General features: G+C 37.4%; 1 protein-coding gene across 3 annotated transcripts in view; it reads left to right on the top strand.

Moving 5' to 3' along the window:
• Positions 1 to 16,473, top strand: part of gfra1a (gdnf family receptor alpha 1a) — a 118,022-nt gene that overhangs the window by 78,848 nt on the left and 22,701 nt on the right. For all 3 annotated transcript variants that reach the window (XM_044136479.1, XM_044136480.1, XM_044136477.1), the window contains 3 exons: positions 11,191 to 11,369; positions 13,033 to 13,205; positions 16,142 to 16,251. In XM_044136479.1, the coding sequence (XP_043992414.1) occupies positions 11,191 to 11,369; positions 13,033 to 13,205; positions 16,142 to 16,251 (462 nt within the window). The remainder of the gene's footprint in view (positions 1 to 11,190; positions 11,370 to 13,032; positions 13,206 to 16,141; positions 16,252 to 16,473) is intronic.

The following is a 16,473-nucleotide window of genomic DNA, read 5'->3' as shown; positions in this document are numbered from 1 at the left end:
CAGTGCAGTGAGAAACCAAACTGCAGCAACTTAAATTTTGTTGAAATTTTGTTCCTCAGTCTGAGCTCACCAGTTAATCAGGTGTGAAAACACTGCATTAGTATGTCACTGTTTACATCTGTTCTACTGGATGTAATACAGCAAGCTCTGTAAGGTTTTAGTTGTTCAGTGTTTAAATAAAGCCACCTGGGTGAAAAAAGGTTTATTGCAGAATTTAGAGAACTTGCTGACATGCAAACAATGTTTCTGTTGGGTCTTAAAAAGTGATTGGAAGGATCATACAGAGCCAGATCTTTCACAGTTTCCTCCATTTATTTTTTTAACTCTATTTTTCAGATTAGTACATTAAAATCCAAACTTTCTAGCCGTCTGATCCGCTGTCAACCTCACACTGGAAAGCTTACAGCAAGGTTTGATCTGAAAACAAAGATATTAATGGCAGGTTAGAATGCAGTCTGAAACTGATTATGGTAAGGCACACTAGAAACACCTAAAGGCCTTTATCAATTTCTTTTATCATTACACACATAAAAGCATGGTATTACGGAGACACTTCTTGTAACAGTTCTGATTTAAACTCCCAGGATTCAACCTTTTCTTCTTTAGACAGGTGGTGCGTATATGAATAAATTAGAAAGTTAATTTTCTTTTTAAATAAATATATTAAAAATAGTTTCCAAAGCCTTCCTGAAATTTGTACAAATGACTGCTTTCTGATTTATTGTCAAACCTGCAAGTTAGTTTACAATTCTGCAATTTTAACTGGAAATTTAGTTTAGGACACCAGCAGAGTCTGAAGAATCATTGTCCAGACAATAAACAGCGGACTTTAGGCTAGAAAAATGTTGAAACTAATTTATTTAGAAAAATCTACCTATTAACAAATTAGTGGTTTAAAGGACGAACTGGGAGTTTTGAAATCTGGTTTTGGAAACATTATTCAAATTTTCGGTCCAATTTATTTAAAAATGAACTTTTATTGAATGTACTAAGAATCCACCTCTAACCAATTCTCAGTGTCTCCCAAGATGTGAAATCAGAACAGCATGCTAACTAGCATTTTCCCTTTGTTTTTCAACATTAGCTCTGGTGTTTTTAGGTGGGCTGATGTGACACTTAGATACCAGAGATATGAAGATTAGCCCAGTTGAGCTAATTCACACTTGAGTATGATGCCAGTGTATTGACTGTGTATTTAGGATAAAATGCTGTTTTGAAAGCTAGATGTTTTTTTAAATGTTTTTTTATGCATCCATTTTTTTATAAATACTTGTTTTTATGGAGTATTTGGTCAAACTTCATCTGACTTTGTGTTCCTAAAACTTAACGAGTTCACAATTCTCTATATATGAGCCCCTTTAAAGGTCCCTAACATCAAATATAAAAATAAATTAAACTCAGACTGCAATGCAACTCCTTCAAAAAAAAAATTCTCCATCGTTTTCATCTGACAATTTAAGCAAACAGAATATTTCATCAATTAGGCAACTGATTACAAAAATGCCAGTGTTCTGGTTCAGGCAACAAATTCAGCAACAAAGATGGCTCCATCTTAACTCACTGAATTCCATCACAGCTAATCTATTTGCATTGAATTAACGCTCCAAATCAGAAGAAATCCTGGCTGAGTGATCAGTCAAATTTTGTCAAATTGGAGCTTTATCTTCATAAAATCCAGTCTCTGTTTGTCATGACTAAAACTTTATCATCTGAAAACACAGGGATGGCTAACCCTAATTCTATCCTATTCTATAGGAGCTTGTTGATGCTACAAAACAGACCAGAGGGTTTCACAAAGGAGAAAGGTTAGGATGAGCCAGCATAAAGTTCAGAGTAAGAAAACTTTTTAGTTAGGATGCAGCATTTACCCTCAGGTTGTATTTATACCCCATCATCAGTTCCAGAACCCATAATCCCATGTTTGAGGATGAGCAATTTGTAGAATAAGTTACATTTCAGGCAAGCAAATGAGTTTTGAGTATGAAATTGGAGAAGCTCATGAGGCACACGGAAGATGTTATATATTCAGGTAAGAACCAGCACAGACCCGATGTTAGCGAAGCAGCATGAATGAAATGAGGTGCTGGGCTTGGAGGGGTTTTTTGGCAGTGGAAGCACTCTGGTGCAGTGTCAGGAAAATGAAAATAAAGCAAGGGGAAACACAGAAATAATTGTCTTTGGCAGTACGAGCCAATAAGGTCCAGTAAATTTAAGGAAGTTGAAGGGGAAAATTTGTTAGAGTTGAAGAGCTGTTCCACAGGAGACAGAGACAGCGACAGACAAGAGGGGAAGAGGGAGAAAGAAAGACTTTGCACTACAGGGATCAATTACTAGCAACTGTGAGTTATGTTATTTGCTGCAGCAAGTGCCATGTGGCTTTATTGCACTGGGACAGTTGGAGGAAGAGGCAGATTATTAACTACAGAGAAAGCGGCAGAAAGTGAGGTCTAGGAGACCAACGGAGATTCAGAGAAGCATTGAAAAAAGGAAACAGGCTCATAGTTTAGAGAGAAAAGAAAAGAGGGAAAGGCTAAGAAGGATGACTAAACCTTGAGGCTCTTCTTTGACCAATCCACTCTCTGTTTTTGCTTGTCTTGCACTTTCAAGTGTAGAGGCCATTAAAACAGATGGAGGTGTAACTCACCAGTGATGATCAGTGAAATGATGGAGAGAGCAGTTTGGCAGGGAAAAGAACTCAGGCCGCCTCCGTAATGTTCTGCTTTTCCTTTCCGTCTGCTAAATCATAATGAGGTGTTACACAGTTAATTTAGGTGCTGATGTTGGAAACTGTGTATGGCTATGAACAATGGAGGCGAAGGTTCTGTTTGGAGAAAGTAATCATCTGGAAACCTGGATGAGTCTGTGTTCATCATGACACAGCCGCTCAAAATCTAAATCTGATCTGTACGCCATCAGTGACTGCACCTCTGCTAAGCTTCTGCTAAAACAGAAAGAGTTAGACATTTTCAGGATTGGTGAGGTGTTTAAAAATGTTTGGAGGAAGCACGATTTGAGCTGTAATCAAAAAGAAATCTTACTTTTATCAAAGCCATGTTAGTAACGTTTATTTACTTTATATATGTTACAATGATAAATATTAGGACATTTATTGCTGATCAAATCCCAAACTAATACTGAGCAGACAGACGTATTTAGCAGTTTCACAAGCTTTATGGTTTAAAAATGGAATATAACAAATGTTCATAAAATGTCTCGGACGCAAAACAGGATCAAATCAGAACAGAATCATTTCACATGAATGTTTTAAGTAAATAGAAAAAACATGCTAAACCAGATTCTGACTCTTTTTACGTCATTTTCACATCTTTGTTAAATCTTGTGTTCCAGTGACAAACTCTGCCCCCCGATTTCCCTCCATCAATTAGAGGCTAACGATGAACAAAGGACTGAGGCTAAATTAGCCCATATAGCTTTGTCATGTCTTAGTCATGTTTGTTTTGGAAACTTAATGAGTGAAATGACCAGAAAGAGCTAATAAAACTCTAAATGTCAAGAAAGGAATCATCAGACACTCACTACGTTATCCCCTCACTATGTTTCTTATGAAAACCTCTTAATAATTTCCAACCAGGAAGGAATTTAAAAATAAAACAGTGGACCTTTAAACAAGTTGTTACACGATCTGAACCACGGCCTGGTAGTGAACCGGTCTGTGTTGCTTTATTTTGCTGAGTCATTGAAAGCTTTCCTCCTCTTTTAAGTTTGACCTTGGGATATTTTCCAGAAAGAAAACATATAAAGCAGAGGACAAGGAAAGTTATTGATATTATTCATGTCTGGTTGTGACTTTTTTATGCTGTTTGAACCAATTGTTCCGTCTTTCAGTTTGTGCCAGGTTCTCAGATTTGTCGTCTTCCATTTTACTGTAAATATACTGCAATATATAAATATATTGTAAATACAGTAAATATTTTAAAATGACAAGATAATTTGAAGTTGCCACTGAAATATTACTGGTTGTGTTGTCGTAAAGTCCCATGTGAATTTTTTTCTACATGGGACTCCTTTTTGTAAGTTTATTTACCTTTAAGCAGAGGCTTATTGTTTGTCCACAGTTTAATGCCAAAGAGGTACTGCAGATGGGGATGTCTCCATGCTGACTTCATGCCAACTGGGTTTTTTTGGAGGGGATGAGGGGTTTCTAGAGGAGAAGACTATATTGCCCCTTTTTGAACTGAGCTTTAGAGTTTACTAAAACTTTTTGTTTGAGACAGATGAAACAAAAATGGAGATTTTTTGCAACAAACATTTAAGGTGACTTTGGAGGGAAGTATGAGTTGAATCCTGATTGGTAGATATATGACCTTTTCTAAAGAGCTTTAGAAAGGATCATACCAGTACATTTTAAAGACAGCGGGTTATGTGTTTTTCACATAATGCCATTTCATGGCACAATCAAGTGACTGTTAACTGTTACAGTTGTTATGGAAATGCTTTATACATTAAAAATAACTTAAATTATGCCTTGTAGGTGTATCTCACACCTTGAACTTGGCTTCTGTCTCTTTAAGAACCTCTTACTCTTTCTGACGCGCCCCCTGCAGCACATCATCACTGCAATGCTTCTCCATGATGTCGTTTGCATCATATTGTTTATCACATATCACTAAATTAGTGTTTGGAAGTGTGAACTTAAGGGCTTCTTTCACTTCCTCTGCTGTTGTTGCTAAGCTACAGAAAGACTACAACTCCAAAACCGAGCAGAAAATCACCGTCATCACTCACACTTTCTCCTTCTCCTTGCTGATTTTACTGGTTGGATATCTGCTGGATAAATCCCCTTGAATGTGAGAAATCCTAGAGAAGTGAAGGGAAATGAGAGCTGAGTACAACTGTGTGGGAAAGGGGACTGCCAGGCTACTTTGAGCCTAATTATCATTAAATGTTTGACATAGGATAATTCTGGGTAAAAATTGGAACCTTTAACAAGTGATTGAATTTCCCACCTAACACCTACGTATAAAGGCAAACTAATTGCTTGAGATTATAGAACCGTAATAAAAAAATCTTTCATTTTAAGGCTTTTTCTGTACATATTTTCATTATAGCTAGCACTGACTCTAATGTGTATTAAACCTCATTTCCTCTGTTTAGTTTCCTCTTGGGTGGCAGAGAGGGTTTGTTCTGTAATCCCTTGCTGCCGTGCCACCAGGACAAATACCTCAGTTTATTGCACTTAGCAAACAGAGAGCCTGTGAATTACAGGGAGCGGCCCCAGTGGCACAGCAGGAACCCAGAGCTGGAGAGGGCCCAGCATGAAGGAGTGGAAACAAACACCAGTCAAGTGCTCCCAGCTTTCCAGCTGACCAGCAGTCAGACCAACACACTCACTCAGATGTCAAACTTCCTCCAAAAACTTTAAATCAGGATTAAGCAGAAAAGGCAGAAGGTTTTTAGGCCTTAATTACTACAAATACATGGAGATTTTTAACAGTTGTTAGAAACCGCTTAGAGCCAGTAAAAAGCTGCACCTTATTCTAAAGGGGGAAATAAAGGGACAGATGGCCAAGTACAAAACAAAAGCAGTAGGAGAAAAATGTGAAGAGATGGATGATGATGATGATGATGATGATGATGATGATGATTGGGGCTGGAGGAAGGGCGCTAAAGGTTGGTCTGCATCCAGAGCATCACGTGGTCATTGGTCACCAGAACGGCATCGGGAGAAGGAGGAATGGCGGTTCAGATGAGGGGGAGGGGGGGGTTGTACGGAGACGAGGCGGGTCAGGTTCTGACCCCGTGTATCCCATGGCATCTGTAATTACACAGAGGAAGGGGGGCCAAGGGGGACAGTGGCACTGGAGGAAACAGGCGACATGATAATCAATTTGAGACTGAATCGGAAACATGAGCCGCCGTGAGGGGTGAGGGGGGTGGTTCCCCCTCACCAGGCCTCCAGATGGCCCCAACCCCAACAGGGTGCGGGCCCTGTCTGAGCATTCTGTGTGTGTGTGTGGTGGGGGGGCATGTGTGTGTTGGTGGGTGTGTGTGTGTGTGTGTGTCTGAGGGACGATGCCATCTGCCAGGAGATCAACAGGAGTTCAGCTCACACTGCCAACACTAGGGGCACTGTGGAGCAGAGGAGGAGTACAAAAATCAATTAATCAATTATTTGCATTATAGTAAAATGAGATCAATAATTTCCATTTGCATTATTTATTTTTCTCATTCAACCAAAATCTGGATGATAAAGTCTTCAGTCTGGTGTTTTGGTCTCAACTAGAACTTTCTTATTAAAGGACAGCTATGTTCGCAGAAACTTCATAATTAATTTTATGTGTTGTTTAGGTTATTTATTTTGAATATGTAAATTGTCTTCCAGGGTTAAATGTTCATTAGAATTTAAACTTTATTGATCTTTGATAATGTGTTATTGCATTATTATGGCATTACAATTATATTAAATGAAAAATTATCTTAAAACAACAAAAATATTTTTTATCACAATTCCCTCTTGGACAATTTATCGTCCAGCAACATTCGAGGATGATCCCCACCAACAGAGACTGTGAAGATGATCTCTTTCATTATTAACAGACCCGACTGGAAAATGAGATTTATGGCAAATGCCGTGGAGAGCAGAGCTATGACATGTTTGACAGATGTGAAACATTTGCTCCAACTTTAATTGCTCAGTACTTGTAAGAATAACCAACACAAACCAAACAGGTTTGTTCTTTTCCTCCGCTGCCGTTACTAAAACTACAGACAGACTACATTTCTAAAACAGCTGAAAATTTATGTCATCGTTCACAACTTCTCCTTCTGTTTTCTGATTGGCTGGATGAGCTGAGCACCCTGAGTCATCCAGGTCAATAAGAGAAATTCCAGAAATGAGAACAGCAGACCATATCTATGTATAAAAATAGTGAATTCTATACAGGGTCTATTTTTGGTCCTAGGTAACTTCAAGTTGTTTTGATTTTCTCACAAAAAGCATTTCAGTAGACAGGTGATCAAGATAGTTTTTCTCTGGTCTAAGTATAAGCTGTGATGTTTGCTGAAGAGTTTCACAGTAAGGCTGCGTTTCCCAGCTTGTTACTGTATCTATATCTGTATCTTTTTCATTGTCGGCTTTGGAATTAGAATTGACAGAACACCTCAGGTGTTTGGGTAAAAAGTATTGTAAATGCCTCCACATTGCTATGAAGAGATCATCTTTATGGTAATGTGGGAGCATTAACAATAAAAACTGACTTTGTGATGTGTGAGGATGATGACATAATTTGCTGCAGTTTGAAACTGCCAATCCCCTGTCAGAAATAAACCCAAATGCTTTTAGCGCTTTTAGTTGTAAAATGCAGCCTGATCATCCATGACCTGCTTCCTCCTGGAGGTTTTCAGCAGATGATAATGGGATGGTGGGTGAGGCCTGATGCTGTCACAATCTGTTTCTCAGTACAGTTGAGAGTTAACTGATGACTGAAGATGCTGGTTTGGATCACAGAGTACATCAAAGCTAACTGCTAACCATCCATCCATCCATCCATCCATCCATCCATTGTCTATACACCCTTTGTCCCTAATGGGGAGGGTTGCGGGTGCCTATTCCCAGCTAACGTTCCGGGCGAGAGGCGGGGTTCACCCTGGACAGGTCGCCAGTCTGTCGCAGTAACTGCTAACCATGTATGGACTAAAGGCAAGAAGACAAAACGTTCACTGATATGAACAATTTATTCTTGATATTTTTTTTCTTGAATACAGCTGGTAACAGCTGGTTTTCTAACATCTGGCATTTGGGTGAAAGTTTAAGAGTTTAGGTCAGTGAAGCAGCTAAGAACCCACAAGAAAGAACATCAACCTGATACCAGGTTACACTGTTCATCTGGAGACTTTAATCACTTAGTCATCCATCCATCCATCCATCCATCCGTCCGTCCGTCCGTCCGTTCGTCTGTCCGTAAAAATTTGCAGATTCTTTGTAGACTTAATGTAAAATATTCCAAATTCAATTCTTAAATACTGCAATGTGACAAACTACTGATGGTGTTTGTAAAGCAGCATATGTAGGAGCGCCATTTATTTTCTTTGGTGCTGATTGGCTGTAGCCCCCAAGGGTTGAAATAAGGAAGATTGTAATATTAGCTTCTGCAGTAGAAAGTTTCCACTGTGCATATTATTGCATTTTAATGCTTATTTGGTGTTTGAACTATTAAAATAAATAGTTCTAAGCATTTTTAGACAGGTCTCAAGTACTCCTGAATTTTAGCAAACAATTTCTACTCAATTAAGAATCTGGTCAAAAGCAACAACATGTTTCATATAAAAATCCCCAGTAAGTTAGTGGTTAAAATGTACTAGAAAAAAAAAAAGCTCCAGAGTTTTTTCTATAGAACTAAAGTGAACTTTTGTTTGGGTCTGCAAGAAAATCTTTCATCAGAAAATTCAAACTTAAACCAAAAAAACCCCAAACTGTCCTATAACAGTTCAGCAACATTTTATTAGTCTTTTCATAATGGAGCTTTCACAGTTCACATTTACATGAATTGGGTCAAAACTCTTAGACAATGAACTCTGGAAAAAACACTTGTCAAATTGGAAATATGATAAGTCTATTTTTGACCCTTGTAGATAGTGGAGACTTTTCATATTTTCATTATTTAGCTTGATTTTTTCATTTCAAATAATTAGTTTCTTCAGACAGAAGGTTTTTGGTGGAGAAAGAACATCATAGATACAATGATACATAATACTTGATTCCTAAGAATGGCAAGAGTTTTCTGCAGGAGTTTTGGGAAAACCAATAATCAATAACCAATAATTCAAGGCTTCACAGATCACTAACTGCGTATTAGACAAAAGTATTCAGAGAAGAATAATTCTCATATCGTTTGTCCTGATATAGTTGCTGATCTTATGCTGAAAACCTCAGTTGATGATATCTGCTCTGATGCAGATCTCCACTTTGACCAATCTGCATTAGTCTCATTAGAGATTCATGATTAACCAGTCAAGTCGAGCACTCCCCTATCACTGACAGCTTACAAGAACTAAACCCACTTTGCTTTTCCTGACATCATTCTAAATCAAAGAAAAAACATTAAAATAGTTTTTAAAGTAATGTATCAGACTGCAGTCATCATCTGTGTTTCCAGAAACACCATCATCAATTGCTGTTGTTGTCATCAATAATCTTCTTTTCCAGCTGTTTGTTACTTTGCATTCTCAGGCTGTAATATGACAAAACAAGTTCTGATGCAGTGATGCAGTTGTGACTAGAAACATTATGTGAGTCTCAAGAGTGAAGAGCTGTTATTCATATTTCTTTTACTGATGTTTGATGGCAAATTATTATTTTTTTGTCTTCTTGTGAGTGAGAAGATGTGCAAAGGTCACAGATGGTTCAACCACTAAAAGGTTTAATTAGACCGTCTGACATCATTCAAGCGGACTGCTGTCATCTTGTAAAAGTTATTATTTCAAAACTTACCACAGATGAATATCAGAGCGTTAAATCCATTTAATCGTAAGATTTACATTATCTCTTAAATACAAACTTTAGCTGATGTAGAAACAACATTATTTTCAATGCACTCTGTGGATCAAGGTCATCACTTTGGTCAATACAGAGTTAACTGCTCAGGTATCTTGAGACATACAAGCCACTGAATTGCTGTGGTGGATAGTTGTCTTTAGCTTTGACTATAACATTGCAGAAATGTAAATGTCAAAAATAAATTTGCCTAATGAAAATACGCCAATTTTGAAAAAAAAAAAAACAGAATTTCCTTTAAAAAGTTTTATTGAGAGGATGAGGTGACTTTTCAGTCGTATTGAGGTTAAAACTGCAATGGAAATACTTTTTACATCACACGAATCATGTGATCTACAACAGGATGTACTACTGGCAGAGAAGACAGAGAAAACAGGAAGTGATGGGAGGATGATGGAGCAGCATGCTTTTTAATAACTTATCATGTAAACAACAGGCATTTTAATTGCCTTTCTTATTTATTGGAAACCATTAAATAAGAACCAAGATGGCGGTGCACATAGTTGCAGTGGCTCATTGCTCTCTCGGTTGGTGCTATGTTTTAAATTTTGTTGTTCTTATGACAATGACAATAAAGATTTATCTTATCTGATTTATCTTATCTTATTAAAATTATTGTGTCTTTTATCACATTAGTGGAAGATCAACAAGGTTTTGTTCACATTTTGCTCACGGTTTACGCCTCGCCCGTCTGCTGCCCTCCTGAATGTTTGTCATGCTTCACTCAATTTAATTGATGCTCATTTCTGCTCCACTTTTACGCCAAAAAACTCCAAATTTTATTAATGTTTATTAATGGTGGATCGCGGAAAACAGGCAGTTAGTGTGAGGTGACAGATAATCAGGGTTGTGTTCGGGATGCTGATGATTGCAGGAGCTCCACTGTAACACATACTGTACACACAAATCTGATTTGGAAGCATAACTGTAAACATCTGAATTGGGCTTCAGAGTTTCTATGTTTGTTTGCTTTTTGTTTTTTGCATGGATGAAAAAGAAACATTAATTCTGCTGCTGTTTGTGTTAAGCTCTTTTTCATTTAGGGCCAAATGGAGATTATCTGACTAGTTGTATCAGAATGTCTGAATAAAACCCAACAACAATTTGTTATAATATTAGTAAATAGGTGTATCTGCATTCAATAAGTAGATCTTAAAATGAAATATTGAACATATTTTCATACTGATCAGCAGTTTATTTTTAATATGTTTTTACCAGGTTGATCAACCTATTGTTTTGGTCCCTTCAGTTTCTATATTGCTTATTTTTCCAGTTTTGGTGAATAAAAATTGCTCAAATTAAAACTAATGGCGGCTCTACTCCTAATTGCACTGACTCAACAAATGAAAGTTGTTTTTCTATGTTTGACCATCATTATGCAGCTGTTGGTGTGTTTCAATACGCTGTACTGGTGCAGAGTTATTAAATGCCTTTGTAATACATGACATTTATATCAGTGTACTAAAAAAATAAATGTTTTAAAGCAACTCAGCTCTATTTTTCTGTGTTGGACCGATATCGGCTGATATAGATTTGGCTGGATTTAAACTTGTTTTTTTTTTTTTTTTTCAATTGATAAAAAAATAACTTTTTTTTTTCTTGCAAAAGTGTAAATATCTAAAGCAGTTGTGTCGTTACAGCATCCTTTTGTCCATCGTTTGTCTCTGTTTATGCAGGAGAGCCTGCAGTGGCCCGAGAGAACAACTGCCTGACGGCGGCCAAGGCCTGCAACCTGAACGACACGTGCAAGAAGTATCGCTCAGCCTACATCAGCCCCTGCACCAGCCGCGTCTCCACCTCAGAGATCTGCAACAAAAGGAAGTGCCACAAGGCGCTGCGGCAGTTCTTTGACAAGGTAAAACACTGAACACAACGAGACTGCTGATGGACAAAAGCCACCAGGAAATGTTGTTTTTTTTTTTTTTAAAGAGAACAATGGTTATTTTCAAGTAGATAAATTTGAGAAACTGTCAAAACTTAAATTAGACTGTAGGCCTTCTTTTGTTTGGCAAGGCTGTAATTTCAAACACCAAGTTTGTTTCTGCTGTCCTTTTCCATTTTCAAAAAAAAACGGACTAGCATTGTAATTGCAGTCCTGCCTCCATGATGTTCAGCACTCTAATCTTGCTGGTTCAACCTGAAATAAACAGAAAGCTACTTAGAATGCAAAATGCTGATGATAATAAACAAGTTTACTTTTTATTTCTATGCCTTTTCAAACTTCAGCAAAAAAAAAAAATACTACTTAAGGAAGGAAGGGTCTTTATTTTTATGTATTTTCTGGACCACTTGTTGACTTCTTCAGCCTATTGATGCTTTTATTTGGTTCAAGTCAATTAAATCTTGAGAATATTAACAAAAATAATTTATTCAAATTTTGGAACTAATCAGCAAGCAGCCGACAAACAGTTTTCTCTTCTGTCAAACCGTAAAGGTTTCCACCTGTATTTGTTTAACCCCAGTAGCTGCTTTTCCATTACAAAAATCTTTTTCAATATAGTTATATAATACAACTTCACAGTTGTGTTGTTTTCAATAAATAAGAAATGTAATTAAAATCACATGAGAATATGTTTTTTGATGTGATAAGTCATTAAAACACATGCTGTGCCATCATCCTACTCTCATTACTTTGTCCACCAGTCAATGAGAAGAAAATGTTTCTATTGTGGTTTTGTGAAATACACTAGTTTTAAGACAGCTGAAAAACCACCGCATCCCAGATTAAAAACATATTCAAAAATGTGAGTTTTTTTCAAATTTTCCTGGTTTCCATTTAGCAAATGTAAATAAACACTTTTTTTTTGTTTCCAAAATGCACATTAAGTTCAATTGCAAGAACAAACAAATAATGGTTCAAACAAATGGCATGATGTCCTTTCTAGGTAATAAAGCTAAGAAACCATTTCCAGATGGTCTGTTGTTGGTTCTTCATTGTTTAAAACAAACAAACAAAAAAATAAAATAAAAACGTGGATGTTAAATAGTAACAATTTAACAAGTTAAGCAACTTAACTTGATATTGATGCACAGAACAGTATACACATTGAGCAGAAATCTCATGGGAAAAAAATAACTGTTTCCCATTACAATAAAACTGTGAGAATTAGAATTATGAAAATATATTTTGTATTGGAAACACAACAATTGCTAAAATAAAAATAATAATCTTTTTCATCAAAGCGTTTTGGCGTGTTTGTATATTTTATTTTATTTTTTTGGGTAGTATCGGAATTTGCTTTGATTTGCAAAACTACTATGGAAACACTTTTTTGTGTCACACAAATTGTGTGATTGACGACAGGAAGTAGTTGTAGGATGATGGCTCTGCACATTTTTTAAAGTCTGATCCTGCAAACAAACTTATTCATGTGTGAATTAGTTTCCTATTTAATAAAATGCTGCAATTGCAAAATTGCGTTTTTTGACAGTAGCAGAACATTGACAAAGTTTTGCTCACATTTGTAGTGGAAACAGCCAATGTTGATTTTAAAACAACTTCCTCCTTTGACTCACAGGTTCCTCCAAAGCACAGCTACGGCATGCTGTTCTGCTCGTGCCCTGTTAGCGACCAGACAGCTTGCTCCGAACGCAGGCGTCAAACCATCGTCCCTGTCTGCTCGTACGAGGAAAAGCAGATGCCAAACTGTCTGGAGCTGCAGGCCTCCTGCAGGACCAACTACATCTGCAGGTTGGACACAGCAGAATGTGAAACAATGTTGATGTCATAAATTACCCGTGAGAAACGTAGCAGTTACAACAGTGGTATTTCAGCTCTTAGTATTTAACATGTAGGTTTTTTATAGGAATTTGAATCTTTTAGATCAATTTGAGAATTAATTTTGATCTTATTTCACATTTTATCGTGTGATGTAGCGCAGGGTGCTGGTCTTGGTCTTGGTCTTGGTCTTGGTCTTGGGTTAGGTGGTCTTGACTGCAACACTACTGACAAAGTTTGTCATGGAAATGCAGCTGCTGAGCAGCGTATGACTTGAACAGAGTGATTCATGCTCTTTGGGGCCACATTTAGTCGTGTTTTGGGGTCTGTTGGATTAAAGGGAAGCACTAGACATCATAAAAGGTCTCTGCTCAGTCGGTGGCCTCTGATTCCTCCTGCCTTTCCTGCCTCCGTCTCTTAACAGCAGCCAGTGTGAAGGCAATAAATCCATATAACAAAATTTTCACTTCCCTCAATTTTTTGCCTTTTTTTCTCTCTCTCTCTCTCCATGGCGCTCACGATCCATCAGACATATGCTGAGGGCTGAACAACAGGTCTCACCGCAATGCAGCTTCCTCCCAGTCCATTTGTCAGTTAGCACAGATAGATTAAAGCTGTTCATTTCCACAGGCTCCCACAGCATATGTCAGGTCTGGTCTGCTGGTTGCTGCTCCGCTCTCCTCCAGATTGGTGGGATTACATAGATCATAGATCTGGTGCAGACTTACAACTGATTCCTTGTGGCGCTACAAGGAAAATATGGAAATTATAATTATGCAGAAAAAGGTTGACTTATGTGCATTACAGGGCAAAGTCTTGAATTAAATCTTACTATTTTTTTTTTCCTTCTGAATGTCATCGTTTATAGGAATTATTCTGATAAACTGTTTTTTCTTGAGCATTTTAAATAAATCAAAAATAATAATAGCCAAAAAATCCACAAATACAGATAAAAATATTAATTTTAATAGTTCAAACAGCCAATATACATCATTATGTGTTAATATATATAATGAAAACTGACTTGTCATCACTGCAGAAGCTAGTCTGACCTATTTCCACTTTTGAAGGTTCAGCCAATCTGTGTCAAATAAACAAAATGGAGCTCAAAGATTGGCTGATTGCAAATGCCAGCCAATGGCTTTTCAAGTAGCATTGCCCCTTGCTATGTCAGCTTCCCAGGCTGCATTTTATTTCAAATATTTTAGATTTGCTCTACAAAAATATCCCCGAGGATTTTAATGTGAGGTCACATTCCACAAAAAAAAAAAAAAAAAAAAAAAAAAAATCAGAGGCAAATCATCGAATACATCAAATTGTATAACAGTGATGATTTGATTCCATAAACTGTCCTCTTAGCATTTTGGGCATAAAAGCAATAGAAAACCTCTTCAAGGTGAAAATGACTGATGAATCACTTTTTTGTATTCACCCTTTTCAAATGCTGCTCTGGGCAACCACCCATTCTGCTCATCTCAAAATGCCACCAGTATCTGTGGTTTATGTGTAATTTAGTAAATTAGGCATAGCTACGTTAAGCAATGAGGAGAGCAGAAGAAAAATTACAGTATTTTAAAATTGTCCTCAGAGATTCCCATAGACCAGTGATGCCCAAAGTGGGTCCTGGAGGGCCGGCCTCCTGCATGTTTTACTTCTCTCCCTGGTTTAACGCACCTGGATCCAATGATGGCTCGTTAGTAAGCCTAACAAGAACATTGACATGCTGATAAGACTCAGACTACAACCAGGGAGAGAACTAAAGAACTAAAACAGGCAGGACGTCGGCCCTCCAGGACCCACCTTGGGCACTAACTCTAACTCTGATTAATTTATTTCCATGTTTTTTCTTTCAGACACTGCGTGCCTCCCTTTTAGATTTTCCTGTTTGGAGAATTTTCAAGATAATATCATTCTTTTACAGCCCTGTTGTCAAATGAATTTAAAAAAGTGTTATTTTCTAAAAAAGGCTAGAAACATAGAAAATGTTCTAAAATATTATGAAGATCAGTACTACTGCTGTCCCTACATGTTAACGTCCTTCTTGTTTTGACTTTCTTTTTTTTTTGGAATAGGTTGTATTTTGAAAGTCAAGTTGAACCCTCTTCCTATGTGTCTTAACATTTTTGTCCCAAAAGTATTGAATTCTTAAGACAAAGTATGCCAGAATGAAAGGTTGGACTACAACCTTTTATTGTAGGTTGTAGGGGAGGCTGCTGTGAGGAAAAAAGGAAAAAATGAACAATTTATTTTCTTTTCTTTGTTTTGGAAAGTACACCTTTTTATAAATATTTATTGTTTGTATTTACCAATTAAATCTTGCTTCCAGACTTTTGGCAGGTATCATACCTGCTGTTGGGAATTTATGGAGTTGTACTGGCAGCAGTGTGCAACATGTTCCCAGTGAAGTGCTATGAGTTATGGAGTTAAGATCTGTAACCAATTACTTTGAGCATATTTTAATAACCTAAATACAAATAAAAAAAAGAAAAACATTGAGCTCATGGTTTGGAAATCTGCTTTTCAGTTTTAGCCATTTTATTGAAAATTCATTTCCTAATGTTTGTTGTCATTTCAGAAGCTGTAACCCTCTCACTGCAAGAGCTCCTTTTTATGGAGAACTCCTGAACAATGTTACTGATGCCTGTCAATACGGGTCCAAATTCTGCAAAGACAGTCAAAACATGTTTGGACTCGTCACATGACACCTAGTCTCACATCAGGAAAGACATCATTCTTATTTGATCTTTTAATTTTATACCAGAATTAGAAATTCTAACTCAAATAGAAGACCAAGCAGTTGCTGGCCTCTATAAGCTTCGCCCTAAAAAAGTGTTCCCTAGTTTGTCTTTTTCTTTAACCTTGCCTTTGTATATGTGTGCGTGTGCGTGCGTGTGTGTGTGTGTGTTTAGGTCCCGACTGGCTGACTTCTTTGTAAACTGCATGTCGGAGCCTCGCTCGCTGTCTGGCTGTCTGAAGGAGAACTACGCTGACTGTCTCCTGGCTTACTCTGGCCTTATTGGTGAGTCTCAACATGCAAACATGATAAGTAAGGGGGGTGGGAGGTTACCCAGGAGTCAATTGCATTCTTCCTTCCAGCTCGTTTGATTTGTTTACGCATCTGAACGTCTTTCACCGACACAAGTGGAAACTTTAAGGAAGTTTATTTTTTCTTGAATCCAAGCAAACTGTCAGCTCGCCTTTTCTCGTTTCCTGCATGCGACCAAACCGAGCCCTTATATAT

The sequence above is a fragment of the Gambusia affinis genome, linkage group LG13 (genome assembly GCF_019740435.1).
Source record: "Gambusia affinis linkage group LG13, SWU_Gaff_1.0, whole genome shotgun sequence".
NCBI lineage: Eukaryota > Metazoa > Chordata > Actinopteri > Cyprinodontiformes > Poeciliidae > Gambusia > Gambusia affinis.
Note: the sequence above shows the minus strand (reverse complement) of the source record. Positions and strands in the feature narration are given on the sequence as shown.